This window comes from Ailuropoda melanoleuca, chromosome 3 (assembly GCF_002007445.2).
Source record: "Ailuropoda melanoleuca isolate Jingjing chromosome 3, ASM200744v2, whole genome shotgun sequence".
Lineage (NCBI taxonomy): Eukaryota > Metazoa > Chordata > Mammalia > Carnivora > Ursidae > Ailuropoda > Ailuropoda melanoleuca.
Genome location: NC_048220.1, coordinates 88,619,436 through 88,641,212, shown reverse-complemented (window position 1 = coordinate 88,641,212; position 21,777 = coordinate 88,619,436). Strand labels below are relative to the sequence as shown.

Below are 21,777 nucleotides of genomic sequence, written 5' to 3'. Positions count from 1 at the left end.
GCTGGCTGTCTCTATCTCTGTCAAATAAATAAATAAAATCTTTAAAAAAAATCATTTGCTGAATATACATCTGCAGGTTTTTGCTTCTTCTCAAGACCTTCAGTGACAGCCGTGCTTTCCCTACCTTGATACCACAGCCTTCCTATCCATGCTGGAGCCCACCCTGAGCTGCCCAGCCTGGTGCTCAGGGCCATGGCCGCAGGCCACTTGCTGCTCGTGGCTCCCCGCCTCCGTCTGCATTCTCCTCCAGCCAGACTGGTTCCCACATGGTTTCCAAACCCGACTTGTGTTTTATGTCCCTGAACCTAACTCTCCAACAATTCATCTTTTTAAAAGATTATTTGTTTATTTATTTGAGAGAGAGAGAGAGAGAGAGAGAGAGAGAGAGAGCATGAGCAGGGGGGAGCAGCAGAGGCAGAGGGAGAAGCAGACTCCCAGCTGAGAAAGGAGCTCGGTGCTGGGCTCGATCCCAGGACCCTGGGATCATGACCCGAGCCAAAGGCAGATGCTTAACCGACTAAGCCCCCCAAGCGCCCCTGCAATGATTCAGGAAAACAAATACACACACACACACACACACACACACACACACAGAGAGAGAGAGAGAGAGACAGACAGACAGACAGACAAAGAGAAGGCATGCAAATACAGCAAAATATTGACAAGTTTGTGAACCAAGTACATGCTTCTAGTACTAATTTTGTGAAGCTTTTATAGATGGACACTTTTAAAGTTAAGAGCGGGGGGAAATAAAGGAGCGGTCTAATGTCATTCTTAAAGATATAGGCTCTGCTTTGAAGTAAGCTGAGTTTAAATCCCAGTTCTACTAATAGGACAGCCGTGACCTGAAGCAAGTTGCTTACTTTCTAGGTCTCAGTTTCTTCACTGGTAAAACGAGGATCATGAAAATCATAGTGCGTTTCTGTCCTACGGTTGCCTAGAGGATGGAATAAATGTGCGCAAAGGGCTCAGTGAAGAGTCTGGCACACCCTTGAGCATTGTGAACTATTAGTACCAGTGTTAAATGTAGAAATCAGATTCTGAGCGGAGACGTTATCCAGGATACCTTCTACCTCCCAGAGCAACTCGGCCCTTGGATGACTGAGTGAAGGGCCACGGCTTGGAAATCTTTTCTTGGTGATTTTCTTCCTGCCTCTGGCCCGGAGCAGCCAAAACGCAGTACTGTTCCCACTGGCATCCGTACCTCCAAGTCTTGGCACGGCGACTGGCACCGAGGAGGCTGCCAATAAGTGAAGGGCTCAGGTTGCGCTTTTAAGAAAGTTCTCCTCATCAGATACAAGCTTGTAATTTTGCTGATGCAGCCACCCTGTTCCCCTGGGCTTCCTGGAGAGGAGGCCTCACCTTGATAAATTAGCTGTGGATATAGGCGTCCTGTAGTTGGCATGGAAATGCAATTTAATTTCCAATTAAGCCTGATTTCTGGGCCAAGGGATTTGCCTGCCTCACACGTGGAGGATTATTCCAGCCAGATCTATTGTTGTCAATGATGATGGCTCTCCCAAGAAGACGACTTTCACGGAAACTGGTCCATGGCCCTTGGATGGCTTGGCCAGGCAGGATATGTTCCCTCAGGGATGTGGCCCCTGCGTGCAGGCATTGCTTTTCCGCAGGAACTCCATTTATGCAAATAGATTCAAGAATGTTCAATGCAGAGTCAGGCAGTCTGTTTGTGGCCGAAATTTTTAAGATGGGGTACAGCTAGAAATGGATTGAGAGGGACAGAAAGGCAAGGCGGTCCTCAGCGGCACTCATGAGAAGAGAAGTGGAAAGTTGGTAGTAAGGAAAGGGAGCAGTAGAAAGCTCTCTGGGCTCAAACAGAGAAGAATCTGTATAATCAGAGGAAAGAGACATGTTTGCATCCGTGGAGCACCTTTTATGTGTCCGTCACAAGCAATCTATAAAACGATGTTAGACTCTTTTTCCAATTGAGGAAACTGAGACTCAGGGAGATTCAACAAATGGCCCGAGCTCCCAGGCCACCCAGATTCCAACTCCCACTTTTCTGAGCTTTTGTCCCTATAGGTTCCCTCTCCGAAAACAAATAAAACGCATAACTCAGAGCCGTGAGAATAAGGTCACACGAAGCTGAAACTTACTTCCCAAAAATGTAAGAATGAGAAAAAAGCTTTTAGAACATGTTCTGAGAGAGTGAAACTAGCTAACGACTAAGTCTACCCCAGGCAAATAATCTGGAGAGACAAGCAATGCTCACCTCTGTTTGGGTTTGTTCCTCTCTCCCCCACACGGTGTGAGATCTGAGGACTGGAAGTTATGACGGAGGATGGCTAAGAGGCTCACGCAAGTTCAGGAGGTCAGAGGGCTCGCTCTGGCTGTTCCAAATCAATGAAGTTCTGGCTTGTGGCTCGGGGAATTTCAATGGAGGGAGTACAAACAGGGTTTAAAGACACATGTCTATAAGACGTTTCTAAGAATATGATTACTTGAGTAGCCAACAGAGTCATAGAAAATTACTTAAATACCAAGAAGAGTCACATGGCCTGATTTTTATTAATGATAGTAAGAGAAGACTCTAAAGTTATGATAAATAAACATGCTGTTAACTCCTGGATAAATTCTAGAGTGGCCGAGTGCACTATGAGACCAATGGTTTGGGAACAACTGGGAAAGAAAACAGGGATCATTGAAAGAAGCATGGGGTCCTCGAGAAAGAGTCATGTCAGACCAGGCTCTCTTCCATTCTGCTTTTTAATAGAGTGACCAATTCAGGGACTGCTGTGGCCCGGGCGTGCCTTGTTCCCACGCAGTGTTTGATGGGCTGTGGGCCGGGCGGGGGTGGAGTCTGGCAGATTGTGTTGACTGCTTGGCTCCTGTCTATCTTAGTAGTGCCCACGTCAGAACCTTGCCAGGGCTTTCTTGGATACATATGTTTGGACCTCGACCTCCCTCTGTTGAGAGGTGTGGTTCTGGGGAGCCAGCTGAAAGCCTGGGCTCTGTGGGAATGTAGATGGAAGCATCCAAAAGACTCCAAGTCCTGACTATGCTCTGCTTGGCATGTTCCGTTTTTGATACAGAGCAGAGACCATGGGGCAGGAATCACAGAGCTTTGAGAGTAAGGTCTGAAGCCACGCTGTCCATGTTTGAATCCCAGCTCTGCATTTGACTAACTTCTGATCTGTGGCAAGTTAAGTCCCTCTCCGGTGCCTCAGTTGCCTCATTTAGGCAGTGAAGAAATAGCAATAATAACCTAAAGGGTATTGTTAGGGTGAAATGAGCTGTGCACGTAGACGCTCAGCCCAGAGCCTGGCTGACAAGCGCTCAACACGTGTTCGCTCTTCCTACTGTTAGAGATGACACGTTCTCGTACAGGGAGGCCTTTGCTAAACATATCCCCAGTGGAAGTGGCTGCCTCCCAGTTCAATGAGTTACTCATCAAAAGGATGTTAATGTAGATCGTCACTGAAGAGGACTGTTGTAAGAAGGATCCAAGCACCAGATTAAGAAGTGGGGAAGCACTAGATGATTCAAAAAAAAAAAAAAAGATTTATTTATTTTAAAGAAAGAGAGAGAGCATGAGCACAGGGGGAGGGGAAGAGGCAGGGAGAATCCGCAAGCAGACGCCGTGCTGAGTGCAGAGCCCGACACAGGGCTTGATCCCAAGACCCCAGGATCACAGCCGGAGCCGAAATCCAAAGTCCGCGGCTTCCCTGACGGACCCCCCAGGCACCCAGCACTAGAGGGTCCTAAAGAGCCACTGACCTTCAGAGAACTTGAGTTTGTATTTGAATAGGAGGAATCAAAAAGGAGTCAACTGGCGGGGGCTCCAGAGCTGACACAGGGGCTCAGATACTCAGGGCCGGCTCACTGGAGGGAAGCTGCACGTACTTAACTTAGCAAGCTCCTGTGTTGAGTTTACGTCCATCAGAAAAGCGGGAGCACCGTGTGGGGGGATGGAGATAATGGGAGATTAAAGACTCTGCTACTGACGGAGGAGGTGCAAGCCTGTGAATAAATCCCCAACTCTGTCCACCGGTCCGCTGGAAGTTGCGGGCTTTGCATCTATACCCAGCCCTTCCGCATCTCTCAGATCTTTACGGAAGTTGACTGAGGATCACCTGCTTTATAGGCGTGGGAAGGGAGAGTTATGGAAATCTAGAAAGAAGCTGAGCATCTTAATAGTATGTGAACAGTTCTGACCTTGCAAGCCTCCTCTCTGAGAACCGCTCCCCTAGACTGGGGTGAATTTCTCCCTGACTTTCTGCTCTTGCTTCAATCTTTCCTTCCCCCCACCATGTGAAAAGGCAGCCACTGATGGGGTACAGGATGGCTACACTTGGTTCAAACAGTATATTCCCAAATATTTCATATAATTCAAAATTCCCTAAATGCAATTCTAATACGAAAGATGAGATATTTTTATGCACCAGCCCGTGTTGTCAATTAGCAATAGAATGAATGCAGTTTACAATCCACTCAAGAAAGGAGTTCTAAAAGTAGGAGAAGTTTTGGATAAATTGTTGATGGGGGTGAGGTGGAATCATTTCAATAAGTCACAAAACGTTTTTAGTAATATTTTATAGTGCACTATTCGGAATTGGTATAAATTAGGCTCTTCACTGTGAAGAAGGAGGTCCTTGATAATGGTGGGGGAGGGGAGAGGAAGAGTGGCAAGAATGGAAAGCTCTTTGAATGGCGGGCACTGGGTCTGATTCATCTCCACCTTCCTCATCCCCTGTCTCTGAGCCCCAGAGCGTGGGCTGAGTTCCAGGGGAGGGACAAGGGAGAGCAAGCCAGGTGCGTCTCTCCAGGCGTGCGTCACTGCCTATGAGATGAAAAGCAAAAACAGCAAAAACATGAGATGCTCATTAGCAGTGATTTATTAAGAACTGATGAGGGCTTTCTGCTCCTGGGCAGCCATTATTCCAAAAAACATTTTTCCTTAGGGTCTAACTTATCGTACTTAAATGCCCATTATTTCATGCTCATCCTGTCTGTGGGCAGCAGGCAGATGGAAGCCAGTCTTATTGACAGGAGGAGGGCATTTGTCCCAAGCCAGTGAAGGCCATCATCAATAGTGCATGGGTCAGTGGGGGCTGGGCATTTTTCTAGAGCCACATGACCATTCCCCGAGCAGGGGCTGTTTGGATATTCTGCGTTTCTGTGTACTGTAGCCCCAAATGCAGGTACATGGAAACCATATGCCAAGAAGTCCCTTTCAGTGAGACTTATGGTGGGGACTTTTTTCTTCTTACTATTTAACTTATGTTTTTGAGATATTTGCAGATTCCCATGGAATTGTAAGAAATAATACAGAGAGATCCCATTGTACCCTTTGCCAAATTTCCCCCAAAGGTAATGTCATAAGGTTAGTACCATTACCATAGCACAATGTCACCACTGAGGTTTTCTTAAAAAGACTCAGAGGACTCTTGAGACTTCCCTGACCCCAGAAGGGAGAAACTCTGGGGAATGGTGTGCTATCTCTCCTTGGAAGGAATGTCCCCAAGTTAAGAAACTGGAGGGCATAGGGATACATCAGGGCTCCCTGGCAGAAGTGAGAGATGTTCAGGCAAATTATAGATGCCCTCCCCTCACAGCCCTGACTTGTGTGAAGGCACCATTGGGTTCCAGGAATGCAACAAGGTTCCTTACCTGGCCCCTGGGGCTTTGGGGGACTTTAGCTGAGTCTGCTCACGTACTGTGGTTGACAGTCCGCTCTGGAATCACACAGCCCAGGGCTTGATTCCTCGCTCCTGCTGGGAGGATGACCTGCTATATGGATGACCTTGGCCAATGACCTTTTAGAACTTCAGTTTTTCCTAATATCATATAGCACTTACCATGTGTCAGTTACTATTCTAGGAAGCTTATAGAATAACCAGTTTAATAGCAATGATCCTAAAAGGGAGGTATTATTAGTTCTTATTTTGCAAATGAGGAGATTGAGGCACAGAGAGGTTATTTGCCCAAAGTCACCCAGCTAGGGAATGGTAGGGCCAGGTATTTGAAACCAGGCCATCCTCATTCAAGTTCCCAAACTAACCCCTGTCCTGTGTTGCTTCTCGTCCTCTCTGCGGCAGGCTCACTAGTGCCTCACTGAACTGTCACGAGGCAAACTGCTTAGCACAGTGCCCGGCATGTAATACATAAACACCAATAAATGCTAGCTTACATTACCACTGGTATCATTGCTTCTGGAAATTTCTGAGTATTCAATTACTTCCATTCTGGCCACCTACCATGTGCCAAACCTTTATTCAGCCCTCCCAACTACCCAAAAGGAAGAGTCACTTTTTTATAGATGAAACACCTGAGAACCAGAGAGATGAAATCTGGCAGAGGCAGAAACAGGATTCCTACCCAGGGGCTGCGGCTAGAATCCCAGCTCCAGAAGGAACTTCAGAGACACCAGCCTAACTTCACTTCCAGCTCAGGACTTGCCCTGTCAAGCAGTCATTTATCTGTTCTGAAAAGCCCGGTGACAGGGCACTGGTTCTCTACGCTGCTGGTTCTCACGCTTGAGGGCACATCAGAAGCCCCTGAGGCCACTTTTAAAACAGAGTGCTGTCCCCCTCCTCCGTCTGCCACCTCGCCCCGTCCCCTTGGAGTTTTTGATTAGGAAGGGCTGGAGCCAGGGCCTGAGAATGTGCATTTCTCCCAAAACTCCACAGAATGCTGATGTCGCTGCACCAGGGCCCATACTTTGAGAACCACTGCTCTTGGAAGACCCCTTGGAGTAGTAATGGTGGAGATGATGGCATGCTCCACTTACGCCCTTTTCAAGGTGAGACAGGCTTCCCTTGAAGGACAGCGCCCGATACTTACCTGCATTGTAAATTATGAATCCCCATCTATGTGGTTCCCTTCCTTCCAAAGAGGGTTCTTAAAATTACATGTTCTCAAAAGCCTGCCTGCCTCAGATTGTAGCCCAGACCCTCCCCAGCCCACTTCCACTGCTTGGTGATGTGAGGCCCGCCCTTCCAAATCCTTCCAAAATAATATCTATCTTTGCTTTGGTGATTAAAAACAAACCCAATGAGGGCCACCTGGGTGGCTCAGCAGGTGAAGTGTCTGCCTTCGGCTCAGGTCATGATCCCGGGTCCTGGGATCGAGCCCCATGTCAGGCTCCCTGCTCAGCGGGGCATCTGCTTCTCCCTCTCCCTCTGCCCCTACCCCCCACCCCAGCTCATGCTCTCTCTCTCTCTCTCTCTAAAATAAATAAATACAATCTTAGAAAAAATGAAGAGAAGAATATTTGTTTCAAAAATAAAAACCCGATGAAACCACATCTTCCTACTGCTGAAAATTTAGAAAAGTATCAAAGATAAAAGGAGGGATGAGAAAGAAAATTAAAATTAACCACCATCCCAAGCCCCAATCCCACTGTTAATATTTTGATATACTATAGTATATTTTCATATAGTCTCTTGTGATATATATATATGTGTGTGTGTATATATACATATATATTTTTATTGAGATATTGACATACATTACAGTAGTTTTAGCTGTATAGCATAATAATTTGATATATATATATATATTGCAAAATGATCACTACAGTAGGTCTAGTTAACATCTGTCACCATACACAGTTACAAATTTTTTTTCTTGGGATGAGAACTTTTAAGATTTACTCTCTTAGCCACTTTCAAATATGTAGTACAGTTTGGTTAACTGTAGTCACCGTGCCGTCCATTACATCCCCAAGACTTAAGTATTTTATAACTGGAAGTTTGTACCTATATTTGTTAATATTGGAATAAAAATATATATAGCACCTAGTGTCCTACGGGCACATTCTTAATGTTCTCTATACGTGGGAGCTGCTGTGGTTTTCATTATGGAATTCAAAGAAGAGAGTGAGGTCTGTCAAGGATGGCAAAGGTAGGCCTTTGAGCCGACCACGAGAACACGGGCGTGGAGACGCATCCTTGCCATCTGTGGGCTGGTGGGTGACGCAGCAGGAAGTGGGCTTCAGTCAGTTGAGCAGGGAAAGATAGTGGAAAGCTCTTGCCAGCCGGCCTTGAGCTCTCGGAAGCCCCAGGGAACCGGTGTACATTTTTAATCAGGAATGACACAACAAAGGGATTTCCCAAAGCCCATCCGTGTAGCAGAGGTTATTACAGATCAGCATGAACAGCGAGAAGGCAGGGGAGGGAGCAGGGGTACACACGTCAGGGGCAGCCTGGGGGCCCACCCAGTCCCCCTTGGCCCAGGCAGCCCTGCGGCATGGAGAGGCCTACTTCTGAGCCGCCAGGATGGAAAGGGACTGATTGATCTTCACCATGGCGATAATGAGGAGACCTCCGGTCAGCAGGAAGGTGGGCCAGAAGAGAGAGAAGAGCAGGGTCCGGGGCCCATAGAGCCGCTGGTATAGGACAGTGGTCTCATTCTCCCGAGTTGCTGAGAAGCAGTAGAAAGTCTGTATCTCGTGGAATTTGGCCCTGACCTTCTCCACGTCAGCCCGGGCTGCTTGGTAGTTCTCCAGGCTGCCTGGGATGTAGGAGCACTGCGGGGGGAAAGGCAAAAGCACCCATGAAGTTGGAAACCCTGGTTTCTCTGGGAGAGATGAGGGGCCAGCACGAAGTAAAGAAAGCACTGGCTTTGGGATCGGCCCCCCCCATGGGAGGGAGGTCTGTCAAAAGCTTGGCAGGCTGTGCACTGCAGGGTTCTAGAGGGTTCCTTCACAGTGTCACGTGTGAAGGTGGTGGCCCAGGAGCTGCTCAGGGGACACGCCAAATACCCCGAGGCAGGGGCCCAGCTGGAGTTCTGGTCCTGCTTCCACTGACTGTAGAACTTCAGGCAAATTGCTTACCTTTCTCAGCCTTGCTGTCTTATCTCTTGAGGGGGTTAATAGCAGTATCTCTTTCAAAGGATGTTATTAAAGAAGGACTTCAAGCTTAACTAACTGAGTGACACCCACCGAATGGGCTCTGTATTCGGATTCAGGGCAGAGGTCATACACTCAGTTTCCCACAGGGCCCACACACATAAGGTTCACAGGTGAAGTGGGTGAGGGAAGGAGATGACAAGTGCCAGCTGACACTCGCCTTGTGCCACAGAGGACAGTCAGGGACTGGTGGGGCCTGTTGAAATGGAGAGAGCTAGAGGCATCCAGACTGGCCATCGTCACTCTATCTGGACGATGGGTGCCATGCGATCCAGGAGACCTAAAATAGCCAGGCCTCTGACATTTCAAGAAAAGCCAAAAAGTCAAATTTTAATGCGAACTCCCACAATTTTAAACTATTGGCAAAAATGTGAATTGCAAACCCTTTGCGGTCTAAGCCCTGTGTGAGCCAAACAAAGATATTGGCAAGCCAGCATTTGACACGGGGATTCAAAGGAAGGAGAGAATACACTTGAAAGTGCTCGTACAGGCAGAACATAGTACACACTTAATTCTGACACCAATTGTCATTATTAGGAGCCTCTGGCTTGGTCAGGTCCAGATGGAAAGAAGGGAGACCCTGGATTTATCTCCGTTCTGGGCCGGGAGGTCTGAAGGTTGTTTATGTCAGTCTCTGGAAGGTTCTGCAAGCTGGTTCCCCCACAGCACCTGCAGCAGACTAGCTGGAGGGCTGGCCAGGGCACAGGTTCCTACTCACTCTGAATTGCTGAGGGTGGGGCCCAGCAAACAAGTGACTCCTTCGTGCAAGGTGGTTTGCGACCACTGGCCTGGGGCAGTCATGTCCGAGATCAAAATGTGGAGTGTTGAGCCAGCTTCTCCCCGGGCCTTGGTTACTCCCTGGATTTGAATGAGACCCTGTCCCAAGCTGCCTGCCCTGACAGAAGTCATCCAGTGGCAAAGAAGATGGTTGCTTCACGGTCCTGACAGCCTGCAAAGTAGGGGAGCTGCGTCCGGAGTCGGTTCCCAGCCAGCCAGGGAGCCACTGAGGCTGGGGAGAGTTGCCTCCAAGGAATCTGACATTCAAAGCTGCTGGGTACTGCAGGGTCCCAGGAGCAGCTGAATTCAGAATTCTGCTCTCAGAGGACCTCGCCTATCTCCCCAGTGCCTCTGGCTATGACCTTGGGGAACTTACCCCATTGAGCAAACGTATGGCTGTGGAGCCAGACAGACCTGGATTCAGACACCAGGTCCAAGTTGTGTGACCTTGGTGGGTGCCATCACCTCTCTGAGTCTTGTAAAATAGTTTGTGAGGGTAGCTGCCAGGATGACTAGTCATGGAGACAGGGCTGGAAGGTGTGCTGCAGAAACTGACCCGGGGTGCACTGGGGCAGGGAGAGGCTGGCAACCTCAGGGTCAGGCAGGCAGCCTGCAAGCCAGCCCGCTCTCAATACCTGTCACACCAGTGATCACTTCGGCTGGACTTTGGACATTTGCTTCTTGTTCCTCGGTATAGATCAGCAGCCACTGAATGCCAAAGAGGCAGCAGGAGTCCTGGTAGAAGCTGATTCAGGGGGACCTGGGGCCTCTATCCTCATCTGGTGTGTCTGAATCATGCCAATGTTGACAGAACAGGCCTGGCCCCCTGCACTGTCCAGGTCCACTTCTCCATGATCCCCCCTACACTGTCTGTAATCCCACTGTGCACCCTCGGCACCCTGCCCCACTTCTTCTGAGGTTGAGCCAGTGTATTTTTTGGTAAGATGGTGGTTGTAGATAAGCTTAGCCCTTCCCCCAATCCCCTTCCTTATGCTGGACTTTCAAAGCTTTAAAAAAATTCCCGATTGAACATGAATGCCCAACTCCATGCTTGGTGGGCCGGCTTCCTCCCCCTGCTTCCCTAATGGTGCTGTGTTGTGTCCGGCCTGGAATGCAACACACACTTCTCCTGGCCTACTGCATTGTGTCTGCTCCCTCACTCAGACATCCTCAAAGACTATCGTTTCAGAAAAGAAAAAAATCACTAAAGTGTTTTTTATAATCTTTTTTTTTAAACATGGGAACTAATTATTATCCATAACTTGTAGCATCCTTCATTAAAGTTTTGCTTCTCTCAAAAAAAAAAAAAAAAAACCTACCAGAAACAAAAAGCTTTCTGCTTCCATAATTGGGTCGTGTGGAGCCCACCTGTCCCTTGTGTCAGTGACCTCAGCACCCCTTCCAGTCCCGTCTCTTCTAGGCCCTTCCTCCCACCATGCCGTGGTCTCTGCCCTCCCCTCGTCAGGCATGCTGCCCTCATGTTTCTGTGTATCTAACACCTGCTTGATTTTTAAAGCCTGACCCAAACGCTCTTCTGACACCCTCACCTCATTATTGGCTGGAAAAGTCACTCCTGCCTTCAACCTCATAATGTTCTCTGTTCCTCTCTCTGGCACTGACCACCCCCCCCCCACCCATTAGGTATTACTTCCCATGTGAGCTCTCTCCTCCTGAGTCCAGAGCTCTTAACAGAGGAAGTGCTCAGTGACCACTAGATGAATGAATGAATGAGTGAATGGATACGGCCAACTTGTATTTTCTGGAGGAAGGGATAGGATGAGGGGTTGGGGAGGGCGGTGTGGAGAGGCAGTGATGGCAAAATCTCCCAAGCACTGGCCTCCAGAGATTGCTTCAGCCCTGGGCTCCTGGTTTCAAGGAGCAGGGGCTGGTCTCAGGGGTTCTCCTCCGTGGGGTCAGCTCTGGTCAGCCTCTCACTGGACTCACCTTATAGAGGTGGCTGCCATCCACCTGACCTGGAGCTCAGCACACCACACAGCCTCTGACGTCGTAAGAGCACTTCAGATAGTGGGCACCCAGGTCATACAGCAGTTAGTGGCAGAGTGGGGATTCAAACCCAGGTCTGTCTGACTCCAACCCAGAGCTGCTAAGTCTGGCTGGACCTCATACCAACTGCGGACCCTTGTCAAGTAGGCTCAGCTCTCTCAGCCTCCTCCCTCCAGAGTGGGGATGTGGATTCAGTTAGGAAGAGACCCATACACATGCCGGGGGCAAGGGGACACGTGCCCTTCCCCACCCCCCTCACCCCCATCAGTACCTGCTGGTTCTGGTCCCGAGTGTCCTCTGTGTGGTACAGCACAGCCCACCGGCCCACAGCTGACACATTGACCCAAAGGCACGGGTACTGTGGCACCTTCTTCCCCCCCAGCTCCTCCTGTCCCCTGATGTTGGTCTCAATCAGATGGCACGTGGATTTCTGGGTCCACACGCTGGGGAAACAACGCACACACACACACATATCTCAGAACTTGGGTGGCACAGAGCACCGGGTTTCAACCCCTTTAGAGAGACCTAGGGCTGTGACCCTCATCTTGCCATAAGCATCCAGCACCAAAGGAGTGTGACCCCCGAGTCCCTGGATCCAAGAAAAGAACCAGAGAATCCGAATATCAATGCTTATTAGCCTCTTAGACATCATCTACGTAAATGGTCCTCACCCTGGCTGCTGACCGAAAACCCTGGGAACTTTTGAAAAGGTTCCCATGTCCAAGCCACACCCCAGAACAGTTAAATCAGAATTTCTAAGGTGGGCAAGGCTCAGGCCCTGATATGTTTTTAAAAGGTCCCTGCCTTGATTCTGATAAGCAGCCAGACCCTGAGACCCCTTATCCATATCATCCTCCCCTTACAAGTGGTGGGAAGAAGAGTTCAGAAAGGTCAAGTGACTTTTCTGAGGCCACACAGGACCTGAGAGCAGGTCTGATTAGCTTCAGAATCTGTGCTTTTTTTCCCCGCAGAAAGGGTAGATGCAAAAGGTCTTGATTTGCGCCAGGGTAGGGATGTGGGTGGGGATGGTGCTTAACCTGGAGATAGCGGGTCACAGGCACCCAGCAGCTCTGAGCAGTGCCTCCCTTGGGTAAGATTCCAACCTGGACTCTCTCCAGGGTTATAAAAAGTGAGGAAGAAGCAGACCCAGGAGAGGCTAACAGGCTCATCAACACATGAGCGGAACAATTGTGACTCATCTCACATTAATCAGGCAGGACCCACGTTGCCAGATGGAGGGGCTGTCAGCAGCCGGAACATGCCCTGAGGCGAGGGTCGGAGACTTCTCCTCAAAAAACAGGTGGAGAGGACAGAGCACGTTTGTTCCAAGTAGAGAACGGATCAGGAACTTCACAGCTTTCCCTTTAAAAGCTCAAGTGGTTGACATGCCAGGGAGCAAGGAACATTCTCTGAGATTCCAGAGCAGAGCTCCATGGGAGCAGCTTTTGGCTCAGTGTAGACATTTCCTACTTAACAGAAAAGCCCCAAAATGAAATGGTATATACAATGGGGTCCTGAGCTCCCCGTTCCTTGAGATATTCAACAGGAGGTTAGACGCCCACCTGACCGGGAGGTTTCAGAGAGGGAGTCAAACCGTGCAGACAGTTTATGAAAATCTATAACCTCTAATGTCTCCTGGGATCAAACGGGCACTGTGGGATTCGCTCTGATCCTTTGCTGCTGCTTGTGAGAAGCGCCTCCTATGTCTGCTACCCCCAAGTCCCAGATGAGAGGAGTCCAGTCAGGCCTACCCTCCTTGCACTTGAACCCTTCACCCTAAGAATGATTGTCCAGCCCTTCCTGCCTGGTGTGAAGTCAAGGGGAAGGGTAGGAAGAAGGCTGGGGTTCCTGGCAGACCAGACCCGTCGGAGAGAGGCTGGAGGATGATGGGGGCAGGCCAGGAGAGCTCCGTACCTTTTCTGGTAGAGGGGCAGCACGGTCGTGCCCAGGATATAGTAGGCGATGACGGCACACATCACCATGGCCACACCCAGGCAAAGGGCTCGAGTCTCTCCCCGCTTCTGGGCCATCACCAGCTTCTTCCCCATGTCCACGGCAGGCAGTGGTCATTTCTAGAGCCACAGAGGCAAACAGACACGAGAGAGCATAGGTGACGAGTAATCCACAGAAGGGGGGACAGGTAAGAGGGGAGGGTGCTCAATGATCGACATCCTCTCTGGTTTGCTGTGGAGCTTTGCAACTTCCGAGGGCTGTTTGACCCCATGTAAACCTCCCATCAACTCTCAGAAGCAAGTGTTATCATTCACTTTCTACAGTTGAAGGATCTGTGGCTCAGAAAAGTAGGGTGACTTGTCCAAGGCCACACAGTGTGTGATAGGTTCAATAATGGTCCACAGGAGGTCCTCAGCCCTGGAATCTGGGAGTGGTACTTAACATGGCAAAGACCTTAATTTAAGGATCCTGAGGTGGGGGGATTATCCTGGATTATCCATGTAGACCTTAAATGTAATCACAAGGGTCCGTACAAGAACAGGGCAAAGGGAGATGAGACACAGAAGAGGAGAGGGTGATATGACCAGGGAGGAGAGATTGGAGCCATGTGGCCACACGCCAGGAAGTAGGAGCAGCCACCAGAAGCCACAGATGACAAGGAACAATGGACTGTCCCCTCAGCCTCTGGAAGGAGTGAGCCCTGCCAACACCTTGATTTCAGCCCTACCGACACCCCACTGGCTTCCAGAAGCATGTGAGAGGAGATTTCTGTTCTTTGGGGCCACCAAGTTTGTGGTGATTCATTACAGCAACAATAGAAAAGGAATACAGGAGATCAGTGAATACAGGGGGCTATAGGGGTGGGACATCAGAGCACTTTCTCCTAGGATACTCATCTCAGAAAAACCTGGAGCATTTCACAGTTTACAAACGATCCCCAGGCAAGGCTGGCTGGGCTCGGCTGCGCAGCAAGCAGAGGAAGGGCAGCGGGGCCCCCATCCAGCCAGGCGGACTGAGGCCCCAAACAAAACCCGTTCTTTCCTGGAGCGTGGGTGCACTGGAGGAGCTGCCCTTGGCATGTACCCTACCTTCCAGGCCCCTCAGTCCTCCCAGCCCCGGGCACTCTGGATGTGAAGGCAGGGGCGCCATGTGACCGGGTCTGAGATGTCAGGAAGCAAAGAAAGGAGAGGAAAGGCTCCCCTGTCACAGAGAAGTCTGACCCCTGCTGCTTGTCCAGATCCCACCTGCCTGCAATGCTCTGATGAGATCGTTGCCCACACCGAGTGAGTAGCTTTGCAGAGTCCTGATCAGTGCTCCTAAAACCACGCAGGATAAAAGAATAGGGTGAGGATATGGTGTGGGTATAGGATTGAACAACCACAGTGAGAGCCTCCAGGAGGCACTGCTGATGTCTCCTGAGGCCTGGAAGGAAGAAAGGGATTGTAGCTCTAATAGGGATTTCAGTTAGACTCCAAGAAGAACTTCTAGCTTTTGAGAATATCTCTGGACTTTTTGTCTCTCTCTTCCATTTAGAAGAGTCACTCAACATCTGGGGAGAATTTAGGAAAGATGGAGAAAGGTTAAAGAATATAGGGCCTGACGTTCTGGTTGACTGTCTTTTCCTTAGAAGGCCAGGGCACAGAGTACCATGCTCAGGGGTTTGGTGGAGTGTGGGGCAGGGAGGATGCTGAGGTCAGCAGATCTGGGATCAAATCCTGACTTTGCCACTTAGCAACCGTGTGGCCGTTAAAACGAGAAGATTACCTGCTTCAGAGAGCTCTGACAAAGATCGAGTGACATACCAAATATCACCTATTGATCCCAGGGTCTGACCCCACGCCAGCTCTCCATAAATACTGGCTGTTACTATTAACAAAGGGAATCCTGAAAGTTTGGAGCACTAGTCCCCAGTGCTCTTGCTGAGACTATTTTTGTCCCACCCCTCCCCTGGGGACAAGTGCCAGGACTGGTCCTGCTCTCCAGCCTGCTGCTCTCTGGCTGCTCTGGAAGCTGGGATCTGAGCGCTAGGACACTGAGCCACTAGAATGACCCAGCCACGGAGCAGGCCACCAGACCATGGGCCCAAACACCAGCAGGTCTAGTCTTGGGTGACACCACTGTCAGCCCCTCTGGAGCCCAGAACCGTGATGGACTTCCCCAGGAAGCGAGTTCCCGCTGCCAGCCTCCCTCCCCCAGGATCTCCCCTCTCGGAGAAACCACTCCCCAAGTGCTCTGGTCGCAGTACTCACAGTGTCTGGTGGCCTGGAGTCTTCAGCAGGCAGAGACTTTGGGCCTGGCCCCCAGCCCCCACCCCAAAAGAGGCTGCCTGAGCCGCAGCAGGAAGCTTGGGCTGCCAGCCCATCTCTGGGAAAGCGGCCTTTGGTCCCCATCTGGGACAAGCCTCCATGCCCAAACATGGTCAAGTCTGAGCACACAGCCCCGGGACACAAACTCCAGAGAGTCCGTACCAAGCCCAGCAGACAAGGGCAGCTGTTACCCAGGCCCCCACACCTGCAATTTCCAGGGTCTGTAGGAAACAGATTTTGAACAACAAAAGACTGAGCAAAACTAAGAAGCCCAGAAAGACCATCCTGGTACATTTAGAGACATTTCTTCGTCATTCAGTCTCTCCGGGCTGGCAGAGAAGCCAGGAATAGGAAATGATTTTCCTTTCTTTGACATGAGGGAGGGAGGAGGAGTTAGAGCTCCAAGGGGTTGGGCTTATCAGCTACTAGGGGGCTGGCATATCCCCACAGGAGCATCCAAACCTTTCTGAGCCTTTGGTACTTACATGCTGTGTGACCCTGGGCAGGTCACAGGACCTCTCTGAGCCTCAATTTTCTCAACTATGTTGTTGGGGTTTTTTTTTTTTAACTAACTTTGTTTAGGATAATCACGAGTGTTAGGGATAACGAAGATTTGAGGCAGAGGAAGAGAAACCCACCTTTTAAAGCCCAGCCAAGCAGAAGCTAAAAGCAGTGAGACCTCCACAGCTGCTCCAGACAGCCAGGTCCAGGGACAGCCTGCTTGGCCAAGTGGCCTCCCAGAGACTGTTGAAATACAGTTTGGGGTCATGGGCAGAGATTTGTTCCTCTCAATATGACAAGTGAGCAGCAAGGGGTTTTTTTAAAGGCCTAGACCTCAAAGAGTGACACTGAGGGACACAGGGCCTGGAATGAATCCCCAGAGGAGTGGTTTTCCAAGATGCTCCTTGGCCCATCCAGGAGCCAGAAGAGTCCTTCTGGGGCCCATGAACTAATGCAAAAATGCCAGTCCTTCCTCCCACCCCCCTAGGAAACAGAGACACCGTGCGTGCAACAGAGCCATTTTTAAGTAGGACAAAGGGCTACTTGCTCACAATTGACAGAATGAGTTATTAAGGGTTACACATTTGGAATTTATAAGCAAACATTAACATTCTTCCCAAGATACTTTTCCCCTCGGAAGATGGAAACAGGCAAGGAAGAAGGACTGTAAGCTCTTCTGCTGCGCGAAAGGGAGACCCCCTCCAAAATGCTGGGACAAGCTCTGATCTCGAGGGGATGTGGAGAAAAACTCAGGTCCCTAGCTGGCTGTGGGGCTGTAGGTGAAGGGCAAGGCAATACCAATGCTACGACAATGAAGATTAATGCTCTGCATTAACACAGGTTGCTAGAAATCACGAATACCTTCCCAACTCCAAACTTCCAACACCTTAACGTAATGAGCCCTGCTGGCCCATAACAATCTATTCAGGAAGAGATTTTTCTACCCATTTTATAGATGGGGTAACTGTGGCTCAGAGAGGTTAAATAAAGTGCCCAAGGGAAGTTCCTTTGCACCTCTGAATCTCAGTCTGTCTTTTTCTAGAATGGAGGCAATTATACCTAACCCCTCAGTGTTTTTGAAAAAAAGATGACCTAAGCTACCTGACAGGCGGATCGTATTTTCCAAAGATGGCCACGCCAACACGCATCCCATCCCACATGCTCGTCTCAAAATGTGACATCAACACTCCTCTGTCAAGAGGGGCATCTGTCCTTTGACCTGGGCAGAGCTCTGAAACCACCTTACCAATAGAATGTGGTGGAAGTGACACTGTGTGATTTCCAAAGCTAAGTCGTAAGCAGTGATACTGCTTTCCCTGGGTGCCCCTTCCCTTGGAGCCAGCCACCGTTTTATGTGGAAGCCAAGAGGCCACATGCAGGGGCTCCAGCTGACAGCCCCAGCTTGGCTCTCAGCCAACAACCAGCATCTCCCCCACACCGACCTGTGAAGGAAGGAGCCTGCAGATGACTCCAGCCCCCGCCTTCAAGTCCCCCAGCTGAGGCCTCAGACATCACGGAGCAGAGACCAGCCACCCGCTCTGTGCACTTTCTGAATTCCCCATCTACAAAATCCAGGAGAAAATTAAGTGGTTGTTTTATGTCACTCTATTTTGAGGGAATTTGTTATGCGTCCATAGTAACTGGAATATACTGTAAGTGATTTAGAAGGGAAACTTACTGTTGCTGGTGATTGTGGTAGAGTTGAATGAGTGGGAATGAAAAAGCCTGANTCACTTCGGCTGGACTTTGGACATTTGCTTCTTGTTCCTCGGTATAGATCAGCAGCCACTGAATGCCAAAGAGGCAGCAGGAGTCCTGGTAGAAGCTGATTCAGGGGGACCTGGGGCCTCTATCCTCATCTGGTGGGTCTGAATCATGCCAATGTTGACAGAACAGGCCTGGCCCCCTGCACTGTCCAGGTCCACTTCTCCATGATCCCCCCTACACTGTCTGTAATCCCACTGTGCACCCTCGGCACCCTGCCCCACTTCTTCTGAGGTTGAGCCAGTGTATTTTTTGGTAAGATGGTGGTTGTAGATAAGCTTAGCCCTTCCCCCAATCCCCTTCCTTATGCTGGACTTTCAAAGCTTTAAAAAAATTCCCGATTGAACATGAATGCCCAACTCCATGCTTGGTGGGCCGGCTTCCTCCCCCTGCTTCCCTAATGGTGCTGTGTTGTGTCCGGCCTGGAATGCAACACACACTTCTCCTGGCCTACTGCATTGTGTCTGCTCCCTCACTCAGACATCCTCAAAGACTATCGTTTCAGAAAAGAAAAAAATCACTAAAGTGTTTTTTATAATCTTTTTTTTTAAACATGGGAACTAATTATTATCCATAACTTGTAGCATCCTTCATTAAAGTTTTGCTTCTCTCAAAAAAAAAAAAAAAAAAAAAAAAAACCNAAAAAAAAAAACCTACCAGAAACAAAAAGCTTTCTGCTTCCATAATTGGGTCGTGTGGAGCCCACCTGTCCCTTGTGTCAGTGACCTCAGCACCCCTTCCAGTCCCGTCTCTTCTAGGCCCTTCCTCCCACCATGCCGTGGTCTCTGCCCTCCCCTCGTCAGGCATGCTGCCCTCATGTTTCTGTGTATCTAACACCTGCTTGATTTTTAAAGCCTGACCCAAACGCTCTTCTGACACCCTCACCTCATTATTGGCTGGAAAAGTCACTCCTGCCTTCAACCTCATAATGTTCTCTGTTCCTCTCTCTGGCACTGACCACCCCCCCCCCACCCATTAGGTATTACTTCCCATGTGAGCTCTCTCCTCCTGAGTCCAGAGCTCTTAACACAGGAAGTGCTCAGTGACCACTAGATGAATGAATGAATGAGTGAATGGATATGGCCAACTTGTATTTTCTGGAGGAAGGGATAGGATGAGGGGTTGGGGAGGGCGGTGTGGAGAGGCAGTGATGGCAAAATCTCCCAAGCACTGGCCTCCAGAGATTGCTTCAGCCCTGGGCTCCTGGTTTCAAGGAGCAGGGGCTGGTCTCAGGGGTTCTCCTCCGTGGGGTCAGCTCTGGTCAGCCTCGCACTGGACTCACCTTATAGAGGTGGCTGCCATCCACCTGACCTGGAGCTCAGCACACCACACAGCCTCTGACGTCGTAAGAGCACTTCAGATAGTGGGCACCCAGGTCATACAGCACTTAGTGGCAGAGTGGGGATTCAAACCCAGGTCTGTCTGACTCCAACCCAGAGCTGCTAAGTCTGGCTGGACCTCATACCAACTGCGGACCCTTGTCAAGTAGGCTCAGCTCTCTCAGCCTCCTCCCTCCAGAGTGGGGATGTGGATTCAGTTAGGAAGAGACCCATACACATGCCGGGGGCAAGGGGACACGTGCCCTTCCCCACCCCCCTCACCCCCATCAGTACCTGCTGGTTCTGGTCCCGAGTGTCCTCTGTGTGGTACAGCACAGCCCACCGGCCCACAGCTGACACATTGACCCAAAGGCACGGGTACTGTGGCACCTTCTTCCCCCCCAGCTCCTCCTGTCCCCTGATGTTGGTCTCAATCAGATGGCACGTGGATTTCTGGGTCCACACGCTGGGGAAACAACGCACACACACACACATATCTCAGAACTTGGGTGGCACAGAGCACCGGGTTTCAACCCCTTTAGAGAGACCTAGGGCTGTGACCCTCATCTTGCCATAAGCATCCAGCACCAAAGGAGTGTGACCCCCGAGTCCCTGGATCCAAGAAAAGAACCAGAGAATCCGAATATCAATGCTTATTAGCCTCTTAGACATCATCTACGTAAATGGTCCTCACCCTGGCTGCTGACCGAAAACCCTGGGAACTTTTGAAAAGGTTCCCATGTCCAAGCCACACCCCAGAACAGTTAAATCAGAATTTCTAAGGTGGGCAAGGCTCAGGCCCTGATATGTTTTTAAAAGGTCCCTGCCTTGATTCTGATAAGCAGCCAGACCCTGAGACCCCTTATCCATATCATCCTCCCCTTACAAGTGGTGGGAAGAAGAGTTCAGAAAGGTCAAGTGACTTTTCTGAGGCCACACAGGACTTGAGAGCAGGTCTGATTAGCTTCAGAATCTGTGCTTTTTTTCCCCGCAGAAAGGGTAGATGCAAAAGGTCTTGATTTGCGCCAGGGTAGGGATGTGGGTGGGGATGGTGCTTAACCTGGAGATAGCGGGTCACAGGCACCCAGCAGCTCTGAGCAGTGCCTCCCTTGGGTAAGATTCCAACCTGGACTCTCTCCAGGGTTATAAAAAGTGAGGAAGAAGCAGACCCAGGAGAGGCTAACAGGCTCATCAACACATGAGCGGAACAATTGTGACTCATCTCACATTAATCAGGCAGGACCCACGTTGCCAGATGGAGGGGCTGTCAGCAGCCGGAACATGCCCTGAGGCGAGAGTCGGAGACTTCTCAAAAAACAGGTGGAGAGGACAGAGCACGTTTGTTCCAAGTAGAGAATGGATCAGGAACTTCACAGCTTTCCCTTTAAAAGCTCAAGTGGTTGACATGCCAGGGAGCAAGGAACATTCTCTGAGATTCCAGAGCAGAGCTCCATGGGAGCAGCTTTTGGCTCAGTGTAGACATTTCCTACTTAACAGAAAAGCCCCAAAATGAAATGGTATATACAATGGGGTCCTGAGCTCCCCGTTCCTTGAGATATTCAACAGGAGGTTAGACGCCCACCTGACCGGGAGGTTTCAGAGAGGGAGTCAAACCGTGCAGACAGTTTATGAAAATCTATAACTTCTAATGTCTCCTGGGATCAAACGGGCACTGTGGGATTCGCTCTGATCCTTTGCTGCTGCTTGTGAGAAGCGCCTCCTATGTCTGCTACCCCCAAGTCCCAGATGAGAGGAGTCCAGTCAGGCCTACCCTCCTTGCACTTGAACCCTTCACCCTAAGAATGATTGTCCAGCCCTTCCTGCCTGGTGTGAAGTCAAGGGGAAGGGTAGGAAGAAGGCTGGGGTTCCTGGCAGACCAGACCCGTCGGAGAGAGGCTGGAGGATGATGGGGGCAGGCCAGGAGAGCTCCGTACCTTTTCTGGTAGAGGGGCAGCACGGTCGTGCCCAGGATATAGTAGGCGATGACGGCACACATCACCATGGCCACACCCAGGCAAAGGGCTCGAGTCTCTCCCCGCTTCTGGGCCATCACCAGCTTCTTCCCCATGTCCACGGCAGGCAGTGGTCATTTCTAGAGCCACAGAGGCAAACAGACACGAGAGAGCATAGGTGACGAGTAATCCACAGAAGGGGGGACAGGTAAGAGGGGAGGGTGCTCAATGATCGACATCCTCTCTGGTTTGCTGTGGAGCTTTGCAACTTCCGAGGGCTGTTTGACCCCATGTAAACCTCCCATCAACTCTCAGAAGCAAGTGTTATC

At 50.1% G+C, this 21,777-nt stretch overlaps 3 protein-coding genes across 6 annotated transcripts in view; 1 reads left to right on the top strand and 2 right to left on the bottom strand.

Moving 5' to 3' along the window:
* KCNIP1 (potassium voltage-gated channel interacting protein 1) overlaps positions 1–21,777 on the top strand; it is a 391,780-nt gene that overhangs the window by 31,988 nt on the left and 338,015 nt on the right. The window lies entirely within an intron of this gene.
* KCNMB1 (potassium calcium-activated channel subfamily M regulatory beta subunit 1) lies at positions 7,425–16,100 on the bottom strand. 2 transcript variants are annotated; one of them, XM_034656742.1, is made up of 5 exons: positions 15,856–16,100; positions 13,568–13,725; positions 11,925–12,096; positions 9,591–9,821; positions 7,425–8,491 (listed from the first exon to the last, which is right to left on the bottom strand). In XM_034656742.1, the coding sequence occupies exons 2-5, from the start codon at positions 13,699–13,701 to the stop codon at positions 8,222–8,224; spliced, it is 807 nt and encodes a 268-aa protein (XP_034512633.1). In that variant the 5' UTR covers positions 13,702–13,725; positions 15,856–16,100; the 3' UTR covers positions 7,425–8,221. The 2 variants fall into 2 exon arrangements, with proteins under 2 accessions (XP_034512633.1, XP_034512634.1); XM_034656743.1 differs by lacking the exon at positions 9,591–9,821 and having other exon boundaries at positions 15,856–16,062.
* LOC117801561 (calcium-activated potassium channel subunit beta-1-like) overlaps positions 18,834–21,777 on the bottom strand; it is a 7,811-nt gene continuing 4,867 nt past the window's right edge. Inside the window, exons 2-3 of one of the 2 annotated variants that reach the window (XM_034656749.1) lie at positions 21,431–21,588; positions 18,834–19,962 (exon numbers count right to left, since the gene is read on the bottom strand). In XM_034656749.1, the coding sequence (XP_034512640.1) occupies positions 19,659–19,962; positions 21,431–21,564 (438 nt within the window). In that variant the 5' untranslated portion in view covers positions 21,565–21,588 and the 3' untranslated portion in view covers positions 18,834–19,658. The remainder of the gene's footprint in view (positions 19,963–21,430; positions 21,589–21,777) is intronic. The other variant, XM_034656748.1, reaches the window with a different exon arrangement.

Bases quoted from the DNA above. Each gene is read 5' to 3' on its own strand.
- KCNMB1 (XM_034656742.1), bottom strand. From the start codon at position 13,701: ATGGGGAAGAAGCTGGTGATGGCCCAGAAGCGGGGAGAGACTCGAGCC. The intron at 12,097-13,567 runs GTACGGAGCTCT...TTGTTTCCCCAG, and splicing joins CTGCCCCTCTACCAGAAAAG to CGTGTGGACCCAGAAATCCA. The intron at 9,822-11,924 runs GTACTGATGGGG...CCTACTTTGCAG, and splicing joins CTCGGGACCAGAACCAGCAG to GCTGTCAGGACCGTGAAGCA.